This window comes from Chiloscyllium punctatum, chromosome 7 (genome assembly GCF_047496795.1).
Source record: "Chiloscyllium punctatum isolate Juve2018m chromosome 7, sChiPun1.3, whole genome shotgun sequence".
Classification (NCBI taxonomy): domain Eukaryota; kingdom Metazoa; phylum Chordata; class Chondrichthyes; order Orectolobiformes; family Hemiscylliidae; genus Chiloscyllium; species Chiloscyllium punctatum.
In genome coordinates, this window is record NC_092745.1 from 54,732,503 (window position 1) to 54,753,572 (window position 21,070).

At 42.0% G+C, this 21,070-nt stretch overlaps 1 protein-coding gene across 2 annotated transcripts in view; it reads right to left on the reverse strand.

The window, feature by feature from the left end:
• The window catches only part of LOC140479658 (UDP-N-acetylhexosamine pyrophosphorylase-like), a 53,268-nt gene extending 44,697 nt beyond the window's left edge, over positions 1-8,571 (reverse strand). The window contains exon 1 of one of the 2 annotated variants that reach the window (XM_072573599.1): positions 7,783-8,571. In XM_072573599.1, the coding sequence (XP_072429700.1) occupies positions 7,783-8,092 (310 nt within the window). In that variant the 5' untranslated portion in view covers positions 8,093-8,571. The remainder of the gene's footprint in view (positions 1-7,782) is intronic. The other variant, XM_072573598.1, reaches the window with a different exon arrangement.
• Positions 8,572-21,070: the final 12,499 nt, after the last annotated feature.

Below are 21,070 nucleotides of genomic sequence, written 5' to 3' on the forward strand. Positions count from 1 at the left end.
AAACGTGATTCCCTTGTTCAAGAAGGGGAGTAGGGATAATCCTAGTAACTATAGGCCAGTGAGTCTCACTTCTATTGTGGGCAAAGTCTTAGAGAGAATTGTAAGGGATAGGATTTATGAACATTTGGATAGGAATAATGTGATCAAGGATAGTCAGCATGGTTTTGTGAAGGGCAGGTCGTGCCTCACAAACCTTATTGAATTCTTTGAGAAGGTGACTAAGGAGGTAGATGAGGGGAAAGCGGTAGATGTGGTATATATGGATTTTAGTAAGGCATTTGATAAGGTCCCCCATGGTAGGCTACTGCAGAAAATACAGAGATATGGCATTGAGGGTGAGTTGGAGGTTTGGATTAGGAATTGGCTCTCTGGAAGAAGACAGAGGGTAGTAGTTGATGGCAAAGGTTCATCTTGGAGTGCCGTCACTAGCGGTGTTCCGCAAGGATCTGTTTTGGGACCATTGCTGTTTGTCATTTTTATAAATGACCTGGAGGAAGGGTTAGAAGGTTGGGTGAGCAAGTTTGCGGATGATACGAAAGTCGGAGGAGTTGTAGACAGTGAGGAAGGATATGGCAGGTTACAGCGGGATATAGAGAAGCTGCAGAGCTGGGCAGAAAGGTGGCAAATGGAGTTCAATGTAGCTAAGTGTGAAGTGATTCACTTTGGTAAGAGTAATAAAAAGATGGATTACAGGGCTAATGGTAGACTACTTGGTAGTGTGGAAGAGCAGAGGGATCTTGGTGTCCATGTACACAGATCTCTGAAAGTTGCCACCCAGGTAAATAGTGCAGTGAAGAAGGCATATGGCGTACTGGCTTTTATTGGTAGAGGAATTGAGTTCCGGAGTCCTGAGGTCATGCTGCAGTTGTATAAGACTCTGGTGCGGCCGCATCTGGAATATTGTGTGCAGTTTTGGTCGCCATACTATAGGAAGGATGTGGAGGCACTGGAACGGGTGCAGAGGAAGTTTACCAGGATGTTGCCTGGTATGGTAGGAAGATCCTATGAGGAAAGGCTGAGGCACTTGGGGTTGTTTTCATTGGAGAAAAGAAGGTTTAGGGGTGACTTGATAGAGGTGTACAAGATGATTAGGAGGTTAGATAGGGTTGACAGTGAGAACCTTTTTCCACGTATGGAGTCAGCTATTACAAGGGGGCATAGCTTTAAATTAAAGGGGGGGTAGATATAGGACTGATGTTAGGGGTAGGTTCTTCACTCAGCGAGTCGTAAGTTCATGGAATGCCCAGCCAGTAGCAGTAGTGGACTCTCCCTCTTTATGGGTATTTAAGCGGGCATTGGATAGGTATATGGAGGATAGTGGGTTAGTGTAGGTTAGGTGGGCTTTGATCGGCGCAACATCGAGGGCCGAAGGGCCTGTACTGCGCTGTATTCTTCTATGTTCTATGTTCTATTTAAAAGCGACCCAAGGGGCAACTTTTTCACACAGAGCATGGTGCATATATGGAATGAGTTGCCAGGAGTTGTAGTGGAGGCTGGTACCAGACTAATGCCATTTACAAGTTCGCTGATGACACCACCACAGTCAGTCGAATCTCAGATGGCGATGAAACAGACTACAAACAGGAGGTGGAAGACCTGGAAAAATGGCGCACTGAGAACAACCTAGTTCTCAATGCCAGCAAAACCAAGGAACTCATTGTTGACTTTTGGCAGGATGTTACTCATGCCCCCCCTACACATTAACAGCACAGAGGTGGAACGAGTGGAGTGTGTCAAGCTCCTGGGAGTGGTTATCCACAACAAGCTTTCTTGGGCTCTTCATGTGGACGCACTGGGTACAAAGGCCCAACAACGTTTCTTCTTCCTCAGGCAGCTGAGGAAATTTGGCATGACGGTGAATACCCTTGCCAACTTTTATAGGTGAGCCATCTGAGCAATCTGTCTGGATGTATCACTCTCTAGTATGGCTACTGTACAATTCAACATCGGAGATGGTTACAGAGAGTGGTGAGCTCAGTTGTCAAGGAAAGACCGCCAGCATTCTTAAAGATCCATCCCACCCTTGGATCTTTAAGAATGTTTTTCTACAACCTCTACCATTGGGCAGAAGGTACACAAGCCTGAACACATGCACCAGCCTGTTTTGAAACAGTTTCTACCCTATTGTTGTTAGAATACTGAATAGACTCACAAACACTTAGCATTCGCCTGTACCTGTATTTTTGTTTTTGCCGCTGCTTACCTATTATTTACTATCTATGCTATTTAACTATGTGATCTGCCTGTATTGCTCGCAAGACAAAGCTTTTCACTGTGCCTCAGTACACGGGACAATAAATTCAATTCAATTCAATTACAACATTTAAAAGGCATCTGGATAGGTATATGAATAGGAAGGGTTTAGGGGGATATGGGCCAAGTGTTAGCAAATGGGACTAGATTTGGTTAGGATATCTGGTTGGCATGAATGAGTTTGACTGAAGGGTCTGCTTCTGTGCTATACATCTCTATCACTCTATGACTCTAATTACTTGATTCTAAAAGTAAAATCATTTTAAGACAGGTAATAACAAAAGGGAAGTAGTGTTTTGCTGCACAAACCAAATTTCCTTTACACAAAGTCATTAAGCCTGGACTGTTGTTACTATTGGTCAGATAAATTATGTATTTCACTGTAATTTGAATTGCAATATATCCTTGACTGCACAAAAATGGACTACTGAGAAGGACTAACACTATTTATCAACCAAACCTAATAAGAATAACTTGTGTTTATATATTTGTCGTTCACGAACTTCAGCATATTACAGCAGTCACTGTTCTAATGTAGAAAGCACAGCAACATTCACACAGCAACCTCCCATAAAAAATAATGAGACATAATGACTGGATAATCTGATTAAGTGATATTGATTGAGATCCAGGCTAATGAATGAAATCCTGGTCCAGAGTACGAGTAAGAGATTTGAAACCATTGGTTGATGTCATTATGCAAGATGTTGACTGAATACCATTTTCAGGAAGTAATTCAGGATTTGTCTTCTTTAAAATAATTTTTAGAATATATAGCCAACCTAACTAATCCATTTGATTTGTGATAATCAGGTCATCACTTTAATTTGTAGTTAGAACAATTATCCCAAATTTATTTAAGGAAATTTTATTTCAGGATACCTGAAATATTATATTTGCTGTTCTTTCCACATATGTTACCAAAAGGTTCCAGCACTTCCGGTGTTTAATACCTCAAAATTTGCAGTTGTCAACAGCTAAATAAATGCAAAAATCCAAGCTGATTTAATGCAAAAAGAACTAGTCTCATAGTGAACGAGTATTCATACTCAGTTAATTTATTCAGGCAAGTTTTGCAATTGCAGTTGTTTATCTGTAATTGGTTTAGATGCTTAGGTTAGTGAAGTTATTGATTTTTGAAATAAGCTTAATTTCCTTTAAATGTATATTGTTTTGTTTTCTTTACTGTTTAATGGGTTTTGAAATGGACTTGATTTGAAGCAAATTTTGAGCCATGCTCATTTTACATCAATTTTCCTCAAAACTACCGTACTTTCAACTTGCACATTTAAACAGTTTATATTTGTGCAGTGCTGTTTTGTGACCTTATTCAGGGTCACTGACAAATTTTGATTAAACCAGGCTTTAAAACAAATAATGCAGGAACCTACTCTGTAATGTTTCCTGGTTGTGCCTAAAGTTTTAAAATTAAATTTTAGTCTATTTCGATTTACAATCAATTACACAATAACACAGCAACAGAGGTTATAGAGTTATTTCCGCTAGTCATAAAATTTTGGCAAGTATTTCTGACAGTCCAGGCCATTGTTTAGGGCAGGAAGATGTTGACAAGTTAATATTTACTTGCAAATAACTAGATCTGATAGCTTTATTCTATTAATTTAAGTTGAAAAGACATTTTAGCAAGTAAATTAATGAATCTTGCTACTGATCAGTGAGTTGCAGTCAATTTTGAGTTTTTGAATCTGTATATGGCACAATATTTACATTGGTCTGATTACGGATTCACACTTGCTTTTTCTTTTTGCAGAATTTGCCAATTTTCTGTTTTGAGATTTCCAATACTTACTTTCTTAAAAAAAATTAATTTTCATCTGTCCAATTTACAAAATTTTTGGAAGCAGAGCTCTTGTATTTGACATCTTGTGAACATGATACAACCTGATGCACTTATGAAAAGATACATCGATTGATTTCTTTCATTTCTGAACGACTTTGGAAAGGTACAGATATTAATTAGAGATTTTATGTGCTGTTGATCAGATTTCCTTTGAAGCCATTAGGAAAACGATTGAAGAAAGTTCATGAGCCCTACACAGTTTTTATCATGGGGTCCTACTTAAATAAAGGCATATCTATTATTAATATCCATATTTAAGATTTTCGATATACTTCTGTAAGTTTGCAGTTTCTTCAGTTGCTGAAGGGGTGTTAGTAAATCTGTTCTGTACTCATAACTTAGAGCCGAATAATATTCTTATACTTTCTAAACTCCAAATGATCATAACGGGGCTATAATAAATCATAACGGAAGCGGAAGCAGAAAAATGATTTCTCTTTCAAGCTTGTCCTTTGCTCATACTTTCTTCACAGCATTCTAAACAACATTTCCTCAACCACTTATTTTTAACTTACAACTTAACAGTTTTGAACTGCTTTTCATAATTCAACTTCACTTAGAACTTGGTTCTTCCACCAACCACAACATAATTTGACAGTCAGAATATTTGTTCTTTTTCTCACTTTTCCATTTTCCAAAATGGACTGCTCCCTTTGTGATACCATAGATTCACATTTTCATCCTCCCACATTCTAGCTGCCCATTGCATTATGAACTGCATCACCAGCCCAATCACTTTTCACGGCAAAAATCAAAACTCCCAGAAAAATGTAACTTGCATACATTACCACTAATCTAGTATCCACTATATGCTACCAACATGCAGTCTCCCTCTAAACTGGACAGAACAATACAAATCAGGTTGCTACTTTGCTCTCAAGTGGATTGCTACTTTAATACCCTATCCTCTGATGTCTGCGCTGTGAAGAATTTCTTCCAAAACAAGTTTCAAGACCAACATTTCATTTTCTTCTAGGCATTTTGCAGCTCTGGTCAGAGCACAGATATCAATAACTCCAGGCTTAGTTACACCATTTTCCAACTGGCTTAATCAAGTTTGCCAACTGCTTAATTTCCCCAAACATACTTTCTGGATTACTTACACAACCTTGGTGTCCTTGGGTGTACTAATATTTCTTATTGCTCAACAGAGTTGAAAAATCTACAACCAAAACATTAACTCAATACACTCGGTTTAAATCCCTGACTAACCCATATCTGTTGACAGCATTTTCTGCTTTTGTTTTATTCCAACATCTACTATATTGAATCATAGAATCCCTTCAGATAGAGGTCATTTGGCCTACTGAGTTTGCACCAATATTCCAAAGAGCATTCCACCCTATTCAAATAACCCTGCATTTACCAGGGTTAATCCACCTAGCCTGAACATTCCTGGACACGATAGAGCAATTTAGCATGGCCAATCTACCTAACCTGCATATCTTTGGACTGTGGAGGATACCAGACGACTTGGTATGCAGACATGGGGAAAACTTGCAATCTCCACACAGACAGTCACCCTAGGCTGGATTCAAACCCAAGTCCCTGGCGCTGTGAGGCTGCAGTGCTTACCTATGGCACTGTGCTGCTTATCGCTCTCCTCTATCCAATGTGGTGTGTTGCATGTTACTTCCAAAGCTCACAGATGTTTTATGAACCATAACGAGCACAGTGGTTCAAATCTTGCCTGACCAGTTAATTTCCTAGCTCCAGAACTGACAGAAATGGACACTTAATTGTTTCTGTTGTACATTTAATCATTTGTTTATCTTCGAGATTTCTGTTTTGATGCAACCACTTTGTCCTCAGTTTGAAAATGAGGAGTTAACCATCATTCGAAAGTCACTGCCTATTGCCTGCCAATTTAATCTCATTCATTGTATTAAATGAAAAGAAAATTGGAAATTTGCTTACTATCAAAGTTGAATTGAATCTGTTTTATCGATATAATTGTAAATTATTCTGCAGAAGTTTTAATGCAACACAAGCAATCTTTTAGAAAGTGCAAAACCTTTTCTTGATCATTCATGCGCCCCATGATATCAGCCATGACCTGATTGCTTAGTTTGGAATTATTAATTACTTCCAAGTTAAGTTACATTCTGAAGGATTTGCTTTCTGTTATATAATTAATTCTAAGTATCCATGATATTCTCTATATTAAAACTTCATTTTTTGCTGTCCAGCCCACACAATGGCCCTATCAAGAGAAACTTCCACATGAAAATGTTATTCATTAGGACTATAAAAAAAATTTGAAAGTCAAATTTTAAGTATTAACTGAAACAGTGATCATTCTAATTTAAACTAGACATCATTAAACCATCTTGTCCCTAAATAACCCTGATACTGTATTATGAAAGACCAGCACAGACCCACAAAACATGTGGCCATTGCAGTACTTTTATTGCAACAGTATTGCTTTAACAGTTTGAGAGATGTTCATTGAATCCTTAGAGTGTGGAAGCACGCCATTCAGTCCATCGAGTCCACGCTGACCATCTGAAAAGCATCCCACTCAGACTCACCCCTCAACCTTATATTGCCTGATACTAATCCATATTGCATAGCCTAGCCACATGACCTGGACTTCTTTAGACTGTGGGAGGAAACCCATGCAGATACCGGGAGAGTGTGCAAACTCCACAGAGACAATCACTGAGGCTGGAATTGAACCTGGGTCCCTGGCACTGTGAGGTGCTAGCCACTGAACCATCATGCCACCCCCTATGCCCACTAGAATCAGATTGTATGAATACTGTGGAAGATACAGACTGCAGTGGTCTTCATCTATAGAACCAGTACTGATGTAGTCTTTCAAACAAGACAGCCTCTAATGCTTTCATTCAAACCTACTGAATTCTCACTTTTAGCACAGAGAATACCTTTTGAATAAAAAGTTAAAATGACCGTGCCAGTTTGTTAGTCAACTAATTATATCACCGCATCCATCTTTCATGTATCATTTCCATCCAAAAGTATTTCTCTCATGGCATTCCCATCCCATTCCTTCTCTCTCTCTCTCTCTCTCACATTCCTCTCAGAATGAATCTTGCCAGCCAGGTTATTCAGTTCCCTTTACTTTTTTTTCCCCTCCACATTTGTATCCACCATTTCTAATAATCATTGGCACTTGTAGGCACTTCATGCGTTCTGGTCGCTTGCATGCCCCCTGCATGTGCCAAGAGCAATTTGTAAAGCAACACACCCCTTAAATTGGCCGATCAAACCTTGGCAAAATGCTAAAAAGATATGTTTGTTGACTCTTGTTTTACCACAGGCAGTAGGGCAGAGCACACAGCAGTTATAAACCTAAGTACTGGGTTTGTTTAAACACAAAACACAGGGTTTAGAAGCCCAATAAACAGCAAACACAATTCAAGCTTACTGTGGCTTCTTGGATAATTAGGATAGAAAACCATATGCACTCAAAGCCGTTTTCGTTTCGAACTTTTGACGGGGTCAAAACTGCTGCCACCCATCTGGGCCGGAGTGTTATCCGAGGGGACCCAAGGCAGGGAGGCGGCTATTCGGCAGTGGTGGTATCACTCTTAGGTCTACGGCAGCGCTTTCGTGTAGAGGAATTGCTCCAATCTCCTCCACCCTTAAATATTAAATCCCAAAGCGGGCATCTTAAGATATCACCGAATTCGCTGAGCTCTTACCTTCAGCCTTCCATTCGGGCAGTCGCTCCCAGTCTCTGGACACGCTGCCCTGCACTTCCTTGGGTACCGGCTCCATCTGCTCGTCCACCTGCTGCTGCTGCTGCTGCTGGATCGGCAGCGGCACCGACACGGCCCGGTCGAAGAAGCTCATGATCTCGGGGAAGTGGCAGCCGCTCAGGTCGCCCAGCAGCTCCGCCCGCTCGGCCTGGTTCAGCTCGTCCCAGAAGCGCAGCAAGTGAGCCTGGCCCGCCCGCTCCAGCTGCTCCCGCTGGGCGGCCAAGGCCAGGGCCAGCTCCTGGTCCCGATCCATCCCCCGCCGCCGGAGCCGCGGGAGCCGCCCGGCGTCAACCGCCCCGCGTTCGATTCTATTCAAAACGAGCTCGAGCCCAGCGGAACACCTTCCGTTCGACGACCGACTTATTTGTTTTTTTCCCCCTCTCTTTGAGATTTTACTGAACGCCAAACAGAATTGTAATGTTCGTTTTCCAGTCTTTCTAACCGTTTCGTTTCGGACCGCCAAAACGGTGAGTAGACCCGGTTTTTTTAAAAAAAAAGAATATTTATCGATTTTCAGGATTCTGAGGGGAATCTCTTAACGCCGCTAATAAATATCCGCGCCCTTCCCCGTCCGGGTGCCACACACTCATACTTAAAGTCGCAGCATCAAAGGTGCCGGCAGCCACATGGAGTTGGTGGACAAGGAGAATGGGGGCCGGGCCGAACCTGGCCTGCCTTGGTATCGCCGCTGCCACCGATTCCCCCGCCCCGGCCAACAGTCTCACTGACGTGGCGGTACGACAGGCCCCCGTCAGGCCAGGACCCGCCTCCCATACCAACAACACGGCGCTGTCGCCGCCCAGCAACCACCCACGGCATCGACTTAACCGCTGTAGTACACCCTGCAGCTCTGCATAGATTCCTGGTCAAGATGTGGAGGTACCGGTGTTGGACTGGGGTGGGCAAAGTTTAAAAATAAAATCACACAACACCAGGCTATAGTCCAATAGGTTTATTGGAAGTACAGTAGAACCCCGATATCCGTGGATTCGGTTTCAGTTTTACCACAGCCCGAAAATATTACATGAAACATTCCAGAAATAATTGGAGGGGAGCTGCTGGGGAGGTAAATTTCCCATATAAATGATAGGGTTCCCTACTATTCACAATTTCGGGCACTTGCGGGTAGGTATTGGAACGTATCACCCGTGGATACAGGGATACCTGTACTAGTTTTCGGATCGCTGCTCCTTCTTCTGGTATCTAGTAGGGCAGGATCATAGGACACAGAATTTATAGCAAAAGATCAAAGTGCTAAACAAAGATGGGAAGTATTGAACAATCCCAGATTGCTGTTAAGTCTGTAATCACTTAGAATGGGTTGCAGGTTAGAGTCTAACCGCACCTTAGATGCATTGATCTGAGATGTCACTTTTTTTTGTAAAACCTTAAGTTATCTCAGGACTGTGACTTGAAAGAAGTCCTGGGATTTACATATTTATGAATGGAAATCTGCAACCCATTCTAAGTGATTGAAGAATTGACAGCAAGGCAAGCTAGGTTTTGTTCAATACATCGCATCAGATGCATGACACTTTGATATTCTACTCTGTGTGCTACGATCCTGCCCTACTAACTACTTGACGAAGGGGCAGTGCTCCGAAAGCTTGTACTTCCAAATAAACCTGTTGAACTATGACCTGGTGTTGTGTGATTTTTTAAATTTCTGGTCAAGACATTCCCATCCACTCCTTGGATACTCAGCTGAAAACTAACCTTGACATTCGGTGATGGACCTGGACAAGTGGCATTCGTTCCACGCAATGAGCATCTCCAACAAGTCTAATCTTCCCTTGCCTTCTTAAACCAGATCAGGAAATCTGGTCTATGAAATTTGAGAAGGCCTAAAAGTGATGGTTAGTATTGCTACCTCACAGTATCAGGGACCCGCGTTTAAATCCACCCTTGAGACACTGTCTGTATGGCATTTGCATGTTGTCTGCATGCGTTTTCTCAGGGTGCTCCAGTTTCCTACACAGTCCAAAGATGTGCTGGTTAGGTGGATTGGCTCTGCTAAATTGCCCATGATGTCCAGGGATATGCAGGCACGGTGGCTTAGAAATGCAGGGTGATAGGGTGTTGGTCCAGGTTGAATGCTCCTTGGAGGTTTTGGGCAGACCTGATGGGCCAAATGGCCTGCCTCCATATTAGGGATTTAATCATTCTACTGTGTTTAAGCTTGAAGTCATCCAAAAGACTGCTTCATAGAGTCATAGAGTCCTCCAGCAGGGAGCCAGACTCTTCAGCCCAAACTGGTCCAAGCCAACCAAATTGTTCATTCTACTGTGTTTAAGCTTGAAGTCATCCAAAAGACTGCTTCATAGAGTCATAGAGTCCTCCAGCAGGGAGCCAGACCATTCAGCCCAAACTGGTCCAAGCCAACCAAGATGTCCATTCAAGCTAATCCCATTTCCCTGCACTTGGCCCATATTTTTCTTAACCTTTCCTAATTTGTTCAAGTGCCTTTTAAATATTGCTAATGTACCAGCCTCAACCATTTCCACTGGCTGCTTATTCCATATTCAACCACACTTTGTGTAAAAACATTGCTCCTCAGGATCCCTTTTATTCTGTCCCCTCTAACCTTAAACTGATGCCCTCTAGTCCTTGATTCCCCAACCCTGAGAAAAAGACTTAAGTGCATTCACCCCATCCATACCTCTCATGATCTTATACACTTTTACCAGGTCCCCCCTCAGTCTCCTACGCTCTAAAGAAAAAAGTCCTAGGTTGTCCAAACTCTCCCTATAACTTAGATCCTTGAGTCCTGGCAACATCCTCGTAAATTTCTTCTGCACTCTTTCCAGTTTAATAACATCCTTCCTATAGCAAGGTGTGTCAAGATCACAAGCAGTATAGTTGTTGAAGGTGGTGGTTCACTTTCACAGAAACAATTGTTTTAACTAGCACCAAGCTCCTCTCCATTCAGGTCCCCTTCCCGTTTGTTGACCAACATTTTGGCTCATGGTCAAGCAATGTCAAGATTTAAAATGTCTCATTCTTGTTTTCAAATCCCTCCATGGTCTTATCGCTCTCTATTTCTGTGATCCCCATCTAGCTCCATAAGGAGGTTTCTGCACCCCTTTCATTCTGATCTCCTATGCACTAGCAGTTTTAGTTGCTGCACTTCTAATGTCTATGCTTTCTGCTATCTAAGCTCTAAGCTTAAATACACTCTCTACACATGACTACCACTCCAGTTCTGTACCGATCTTTCTTCCATTAAGAAATTCATTAAAACCCTACTCTTTCATCAAACTTTTGCCCATTGAACCTATTATCTCCTTATGTGTATTGGTGTCATATTTTGTTTGACAATGCTGTTCTGAAGTGTCTTGAGAAATAACAACATGTTAAAAGTGTTATATAAATCTACATTATAGTAATTGAATACTTGCAGAGCAATCTATAATGGCAGATATCATAGTTGCATTGCAGCACAACTGAAAGCCCTTGAATGTCTGCTGTGGCTGTGGAATGTTACCATTATAGCTGTGGATAGCAGTGCAGTTCAGCAGTCAGTCCTCTAGTACCATGCTAGATTGTTAGGCTGTCACCATGTTGGAGTACAGTGGCTCTGTGGAGCATGAGCCTGTTGCTCTCTTTATCAAGATGACAGCATTCAGCTTCCTACTTCTGCTACTTCACAAGTGTCCTTGCTAACGCCTAGAGTGAGCCAGCGAAGACTCCCATCATGTATCCCAAGGTGAAACTGGATCTTCTCAGGCCAGATAGTTGGAAGTTATCTAGTAAGGTCATGTGGAGCAATCCCCAGTAAGTTAGCAGACTTCCATCAGACAACCATGGGCACCCCAATTTATGCACTAAAGGAATGCATATGGGTGACTAGTAGACACATTTAAAAATTGTTACATAGTTTGATTTGTTTGAAATGTTTGATTTGTTGTGGTTTTTGCTGTTTTAAGTCAATAGGCTGCTCTGTTGGTCAGTAGAGGGAATTAAGATGGTTATTGCCAATAATAGAAAACTGGCAGCACATTCACAAGTACCTTAATTAGATGAGCCAGTCATAGGCAACTCATCCAGACAGGGGCTCTGGCAGTTTCTTCTTTCATTCCCCAGCCTCTTCCTTTTGGTCCTCTTCCTGATTCAGTGCTTTGAAGAGGTCACTAAAGTCATGGAGAGTGAAAACCAATGGTTATTACTCATATTTCAGAAATCATTTGATAAAGTCCCTCTAAGATACTGTTAACAGAAGGCAAAATCATGGCATTGAAAACAAGTTGTTGATCTGGCTAAGAAATTGGCTGAATGGCAGCACACAGAAATCTGTTTAAATCCATATTTTCAAAATAGTTATTTGATTTTTGAGGCTAGATTATTTATAAACATTTTCTGTTATTAAACATTGTGTTTTAATTGTTTGTAGGATAAGGTTTCACACATCAGTGTTATCATGTGAACCAACATTACTGATGATGTAGAATTTTTACATATTTAACATTAAGACTTTCACTACAAGGAAGTAGAAATTATAGCCAGATACAGTCATCGGCAAGGGTGTGATGAATGGTATTCTGCAAGGTTTTCTTTCAACCTCTCAACTATTCACCATTTTATAAATGATTTGGAGGTGCCAGTATTGGACAAAGTCAGAAGTCACATGACACTAGGTTATAGTCCAACAGGTTTATTTGAAATTACAAGCTTTCGGAAGGCAGCCTCTTCGTCAGGTGAAGTAAAAGTGAAGAGCACATGGACACAGAATTTATAAGTAGAGAGATCAAGGGTAGAGAGATGAAAAACAAACATACAACTGGTGAGAATGGAGTCTCAAATAATAAGTCTCTGCAGGTGACCAAATATTAGATGGTGTGAGTAAAGTGGCGACAGCTGAATAACAAGCAAAGGAATGACCTACAATCCGATTAAATGACACAAAGAGATAATTACAAAAAATAATTAAGGTGGTGCTGGAGACAAACTAAATGACTGGAGTAACATGATAGGTATAAGACTCGCATACCGAGAATCTAACCAAAGTAATAAGTAAAACAAAACCGTACAAATGAATTAAGGTAGAGAGATCAAAATTTATCAAAACTGGACAGTAAGGAAGATTTTACAGATGTAGATCAATGTGGTGGGGTGACACATAGCACAACATGAACCCAAGATCAAGATTGAGGTTGTCTTCACGGGTACGGAACTAGCTATCAGTTTCTGCTCGGCGATTCTGTGTTTTGTGTATCTTGAAGCCCACCCTGGAGAACACTTACCCGAAGATTGGCGGCTGAATGTCCTTGACCGCTGAAGTGTTCTCCAACTGGGAGGGAACCCTCCTGTCGGGCGATTGTTGTATGGTGTCCATTCAACCATTATCATAGTGTCTGCATCGTCTCACCAATTTACCATGCCTTGGGGCTGCGGCATGATGCTGTGGGACGTTGGAACTGGCGATTGAGTTGAGCATAGTTTCCTGTTCTAATGAGGGTGTCCTTCAAAATCTTGAGGCGTCTGTCACATTCCTCCTCATCTGAGCAGATGCTGAGTGTGCGAAGGGCTTACAGTGACGTTCTGTGCTATCTTGTGAACATAGCTGATGAATCTGGCATTAATGCATCTCCTGATGGCTTGAGAATACAAGTCAAGTTAAGGGCAGCAGCCTTCTGGAGGGGTCCAATTTGACTCTTTCTCGTTTGGTTGCTGCACCACGGATCTCTCAGTCAACTGTTCTGATTTGTTGGTCACCCAAGCATAACTCAACACCATCCATGCTCTAACGACCAATCACAACGTTGCCATCAAACCAGCAGACAAAGGAGGAATCATCGTTATATAGAATAGAATGGGCTACTGCAAAAAAGCATACTGACAACTGAACAAGCAGGAGGACTACAGACAACTACCTGCCAATCTGACTAAAGAACACACCTGTCAGATTGATGCATATATTCAAAGTATCTTATGCGTACGTCTCACATAGGAGATTTCTACTGCCTTCCGAAGATACACAAAGCCAATACACCTGTATGACCTATCATATCAGACAATGGGACCCTGTATGAGAACCTCTCTGGATATGTCGAGGGCAACTTGAACCACATTGTACAAGGAATCCCCAGCTTCTGTTGCGACACTACAGATTTTTTACAGAAACTCAGTACCCAAGGACCAGTCAAACCAGGAACATTCCTTGTCACAATGGAAATTTCGGCATTCTATACCATTAAGATGACATCGCTGCAACAGCCTCAGTACTCAGTACCAATAACTACCAGATGCTATTCTACAATTCCACTTCATCCTCGATCACGTCATCACCTTCGACAGCCAGTTCTTTGCCCCAACACATGGTACAACCATGAAGAAGTTTTACACCCCAAATGCCAACATTTTCATGCACAACCATCAGACTTACCATGGACTATTCTTCAGAATCAGTCTCATTTTTGGACACATGCATCTCCATCAAGGACAGGCACCTCAGCACCTCACTTTACCACCAGCCCGCAGATAACCTCACAATGCTGCAACTCTCTAGCTTCCACCTAAACATATTAAATAAGCCATCCCCTACAGACATGCCCTGCACATACCCAGAATCTGCTCAGATGAGGAGGAACGCAACGGATACCTAAAGATTTTGAAGGATGCCCTCATAACGATAGGATACAATGCTCATTTAATTCTGGTCTCCCTGCTTTAGGAAAGATGTTGGTTAACTTGAGAGGGTGCAGAAAAGGATGTTGTCAGAATTGGAAGATATGAGCTATAGGGAGAGGCTGAATAGGCTGGGGCTTTTTTCTCTGGAGTGTCGGACATTGAGGAGTGACCTGAAAGAGGTTTGTAAAATTATGAAGGGCATGGATAGGGTAACTAGCCAAGGTCTTTTTTCCATGAGTAGGGGAGTCAAAATTAGAGGGCATAGGTTTAAGGTGAGAGGGGAAAGATTTAAAAGGGACCTGAGGGACAACGTTTTTTAGGCAGAGGGTGGTGCATGCATGGAATGAACTACCAGAGGAAGTGGCAAATGCGGGTACAATTGCAACATTTAAAGGCATCTGAATGGATGCAGGAATAGGAAGGGTTTAGAAAGATTTGGGCCAAAATCTGGCAGATGAAACTAGAACAGTTTATGATACATGATCGGCATGGATCAGTTGGACTAAAGGGTCTGTTTTCCTGTTGTATAACTCCATGGCACAGTTTATTGATATGCGGGAGGGGTGCCCTACTCCGCCATTCAATGGACCGATCCCATATGTTTCACCTTCCATGCCCTTTTCTCATAGCCCTTCATTGCCACAAGCACTGTGGGGGTGTATCATCATCCATGGATGGGTACTCAGCTACCTTGCCCTTGAGTTGCAGGCCTCCCCCCATTAACACCCTTCTCTAAGCCCTTGAGTAGTGACAGGAAGCTTGGAAACATCTCAAGCCTTCGTAATAGGAAGGATGTTATTGAGCTGGAGAGGGTTCAGAAGAGATTTACCACAATTTTGCCAGGAATGGAGGGTTTGAGTTATACAGAGAGGCAGGATATGCTGGAATCTTTTTCACTGAAGAGTAGGAGGTTGAGAAAGTGAGGACTGCAGATGCTGGAGGTCAGAGTCGAAAGGTGTTGCACTGGAAAAGCACAGCAGGTCAGGCAGCATCCAAGGAGCAAGAGAGTCAACGTGCAATTATAAAAGACTCAACTGGGTTATCCAATTCTGCATCAGTTTCATACAACAATGAAAGAAGAGCAATACAGTTCGAAATCAGAATAGTGCATGGCTTAAAGGGGAACTTTCATGACGTTTTAGGCATAAGCCCTCAGAGGGAGACAGGACTAGTAATGAGTTTAATCTAAGGTTTACCACGCTTCAAGTGAGGTTGGGAAGTCAGAACCTTCATGATGACTTCAGCTAGTGTGAGCATTGAACAAATCTGCCCTCTTAGCCAACTGAGCTAAAGAACCTCCTCATCCTATGACTACTAATGTGATCATACAAATACTGTAGTTACAAAGAACAGGTTATAGGATAGGAATGTGCAGGAAGAAACCATTTCTGCATCCCCAGCAATATTTCAGCCCCCACTTGTTTTCTTTTGCTTGTGAGATACCTGCAAACTGGTATGTCCATAGTACTCCGATTGAACTGCAATATTCGGACCTGTTACACTAAACCTCCAGGACCGTGGCTCAATCCTCAAGCTGTAAGGACCTTGATCCCAAACTCTAATTGGACCAAGCATCCAACTGATTGTGGTTGCATCCCTTGACTGACCTTGCTGTCCTCTTCATTACACGAAGAATTGGTCCCTTTTGACATTCAGATATGGCCAATTGACTGAAGCTCATGCATTGTGTTTGCTGCGAAAGCTGCTGGTACATATTGAAAGTGTGATGTTGATGTAGCATACTGAATAGAAAAAAGATAGCAACATGTTTGGCTCCTTGACTGTTCAGTGCTTTGACCTGTGACAAGCTTCCTGTCTCTCCAAATGTACTAAAATGCATTGCAAGCCTGTTGAGAAGAGGTTGACAGCCTGTAAGTTAGGTCTGGAGAACCTATGTGCTGAAAAGTAGTGCAAGCCACAAAGAGGCTTGTAGCCTTGAAGTAAGCCAAAAGTGAGTAAATACTAAGAAAGCATGATAAGAGCCATAAGGAATAAGAGCCACTGTCTGTAGATGCATGGGATGTGTGTATATCCCTGCGCTCAAAGTGATCTAACAGTAGCATGCAAGGAATAAGTATGCCCAAAATTCAAAATGAGGTACTGAAGGGCTGAAGTGATGTGAAAATTAACCCACAAGTGGCCATAATGATATGATGAGGTTGGAGGATGGAAGAGATGTCCATGGGGGATGCAGAAAAATTGTTGGATGAAGGTCCAGAGAAGCAAGTGGCAAATTGCTGCTGCCAGGTATCTGCTTATGTTGGGAATTAGCACCACCCAGTTTCTCTAGAAAGAAACAGAGGATTGGAAGCTGCACAGAAATAAGGCAGAATGAGTTAATAATGAGATGCAAATACATGGAAATAAGATAGTTGTTGCACATTAGCTAGATTAAAAATTCCCCATTTAAACCTTCAGGGGAAAATGTTATAGCAATATTGGGAATCTGATTTTTCCATTATCATCATATTTTCCCAACTTTCTTGCTGTTATTCACACACTCAAGGTAGCAGGAAGTTGGTCCCCCCTCAATTATTCTATTGGTATTTGAGGTTGGACTGGTAATTAGCGGGGTTGGAATTGTCTTTTTTGTGAACATTAGTGTACAGTACAGGCCCTTCAGCCCTTGATGTTGCGCCAACCTGTGGAACCAATCTGAAGTCCATCTAACCTACACTATTCCATCTTCATCTATTTGTTTATTGAATGACCATTTAAATGCCCTTAAAGTTGACGAGTCTACTATTATTGCAAGCAGAGCATTCAACGCCCCTACTACCCTCTGAGTAAAGAAACTACCTCTGATATCTGTCCTATAACTATCACCCCTCAATTTAAAGCTATGTCCCTTAATGCTGGCAATCATCCGAGGAAAAAGGCTCTCACTGTCCACCCGACCTAACCCTCTGATTATCTTAGTTGACTCAACTAAGCCACCTCTTCTTCTCCCTAATGAAAACAGCCTCAAGTCTCTCAGCCTTTCCTCATAAGATCTTCCCTCCATACCAGGCAACATCCCAGTAAATCTCCTCTGAAACCTTTCCAATGCTTCCACGTCCTTCCTATAATGCGGTGATCAGAACTGAATGCAATACTCCAAGTGTGGCTGCACCAGAGTTTTGTACAGCTGCAACATGACCTCATGACCCCAATACTCAATCCCTCTACCAATAAAAGCTAACACAGCTTTCTTAACAACTCTATCAACCTGGGTGGCAACTTTCAGAGATCTATGTACATGGACACCGAGATCTCTATGCTTATTTACACAATCAAGAATCTTATCATTAGCCCAGTGCTCTTTATTCTTGTTTCTCCTTCCAAAGTGAATCACCTCACATTTTTCCGCATTAAACTCCATTTACCACCTCCAGCCCAGCTCTACAGCTTATCTATGTCCCTCTGTAACCTGCAGCATCCTTCAGCACTTTTGACAACTTCACTGACTTTAGTGTCATCCACAAATTTACTAACCCATCCTTCTACGCCCTCATCCAGGTCATTTATAAAAATGACAAACAGCAGTGGCCCCAAAACAGATCCTTGCAGCACACCACTAGTAACTGAACTCCAGGATGAACATTTCCCATTAACCACCACCCTCTGTCTTCTTTCAGCTACCCAATTTCTGATCCAAATTGCTAAATCACCCTCAATCCCATACCTCCGTATTTTGTGCAATAGCTTACCATGGGGTACCCGACATCAACCACTTTACCCTCATCCACTTGTTTGGTCACCTTCTCAAAGAACTCAATAAGGTTTGTGAGGCACGACCTAACCTTCACAAAGCCATGTTGACTATCTCTAATCAACCTTTTCCTTTCTAGATGATTATAAATCCTATCTCTTACAACCTTTAGTAACATTTTAGGAAGAAAGGCTCACTGATCTAAAATTACTAGGATTGTCTCTACTCCCCTTCTTGAACAAAGGGACAACATTTGCTATCCTCCAGTCTTCTGGCACAATTTATGTAGACAATAACGACATAAAGATCAAAGCCAAAGGCTCTGCAATCTCATCCCATGCCTCCCAGAGAATCTTAGGATAAATCCCAGTTGGCCCACGGGATTTACCTATTTTCACACTTTCCAGAATTGCTTACACCTCCTCCTTGTGAACCTCAATCCTGTCTCGTCCTGGAGCGTGTATGTCAGTATTCTCCTTGACAACATTGTCTTTTTCCAGTGTGAATTAGCATTTTTGGTCAGCAATGTTCATCAGAACTCCTTACTCAGACATCATATTGGGTCCCTGCAAAGCTTCCTTGCCAGACTGTTTCAAGGTATAACATGTTATGTCATGCAGTTTATGTAGGGGACAAGGAGTACTGTTAATGATATGCTGTTTAATTCCCGACAGAATCTTGGCTCACACATCTGAGTTAGAGGTTGCATCTGGATGTTTTCTTGTGGTTTCACTAAATATGTGACAATAGTATCTCAAAATACATAAATTACAAAGCTGTGAGCAAGGTCAGACAGAGCAACAACCCCCATCAGCTGCTCAATCTCTCTCTCGAAGAAGCAGCAAGCAAAAAGCCACATCAATTACTGGAGCTGACAAAGGTGTGATGTCCTGGATGCTGACAAAATGGGGAATTGAAAACATCCACTGAGGATGTAGATAAGAGACCATCTTAGAACTCTGCACATTTGGGGCATGAGAGACCAGATAGAATCTAACTGAATAAAGGAAATTACTAAATTCTAAAGACAGAGTTTGCAAAAGTAGACTGCTAAAATAGATTGTACAGATAAAGCAATGGATAAACCATGTCTTCATGCCTACAACTCTTCAGAATATCTACAGTTCTCTGATTCTATTCTCTAGAGCATTCTGTTCTACTATTGGTGTTCTTAACTTTAGATGCTCGTTGCATAAATTCTGAAATACCCTCTTTGAGCTTTTCAGTTACCCTCTCTTTTCTTCTTCTTTGGTGTAGCATTTACTCCACTATCTACTTCATTGGTGTAGTGTCAGTTTTTGCTTTATTATATCCTGATATGAACTTATATAGTCATAGAGGTCTAAAGAATGGAAACAGGCCCAACTTGCCCATGCTGCCCAGTTTACACAATTTAAACTAGTCTCATGTGCCTGCATTTGGTCCATATCCCTCCATACTTATCCCATCCATGTACCTGTCCAAGATGTTTCTTAAATAACAAAATTGTATTGACTTCCACCACCTTCTGTATGAAAATAATTGTCCCTCTGGACTCCTCTCATATTAAACACATGCTCCCTAGTTTTAGATTCCCCTACAATGGGGAAAAGCTGCCAGTTACCTACCTTTTTTGCCTCTCATGATTTTATATACCTCTATGAGGTCATCCCTCAGTCCCTATGCTCTAGGGAAAGAGGTCCCAGCCTATCCAACTTAACTCAAAACTTCTAGACCAGGTAGCATCCTAGTAAATTTTTTTCCTGCATTCTTTCTAGTTTAATAATATCCTTTCTATATTAGGGCAACCAGAACTGGACACAGTACTTCAAATGTGGCCTCACCAAGCCCTTAAACAGCTACAATAAGATGTCCCAACTCTAATACTCAATGCATTGATCGATGAAAGCCAGCATGCCAAAAGGTAGCATGCCAAAAGCTTTCTTTCACTGCCCTGTCTACCTGTGACTCCATTTTGAAGGAGCTATGGACCTGTACATCCAAATCTCTTTGTTCTATAAAACTCCTCAGGGCCCTGCCATTGACTGTGTAAGTCTTGCTCTGGTTTGCCTTATCAAATGTAACATCTTGCATTTATCTAAATTAAATTCCATCTGCCATTCCTCAGGCCACTGGCCCAGTTGACCAAGATTTCTCTGCATTCTTAGATAACCTTCTTCACTGTCCACTATACCACCAATCTTGGTGTCATCCATAAACTTACCATACCTCCTAAATTCTCATCTAAATCATTTATATAAATGATGAATAACAGTGGATCCAGCCCTGATCCATGTAGCACATCATGCACAAAGCAATGCTAACTATCCCAAATAAATCCTTTTCTCTCCAAATGCCTGAAGAACCTGTCTCTCAGAATCCCCTCTAACAACTTACCCACTATGGATGTTAGGCTCACCTGTCTGTCGTTCCCAAGCATTTCTCTCCAGCCTTTCTTAATAATGGCACACCATTAGCTGCCCTCCAATCTTCGAGCACTTCACCCGTGGCTGTTGATGATACAAATATCTCCGCTAGGGCCTCCGCAATTTCCTCCTTTGCCTCCCACAAAGTCCTGGGATACACTTCATCAAGTCCTGGGGATGTATCTATCTTAATGTATTTTATTCGATTACCTACAGTGTGGAAACAGGCCCTTCGGCCCAACCAGTCCACACCGACCCTCCGAAGAGCAACCCACCCAGACTCATTTCTCCCTGACCAATGCACCTAACACTATGGGCAATTTAGCCTGGCCAATTCACCTAGCATGCACATCTTTGGACTGTGGGAGGAAACCGGAGCACCGAGAGGAAACCCACGCAAACACAGGGAGAATGTGCAAACTCCATACAGACAGTCACCCAAAGCTGGAATCGAACCTGGGACCCTGGTGCTGTGAGGCTGAAGTGCTAACCACTGAGCCACGGTGCC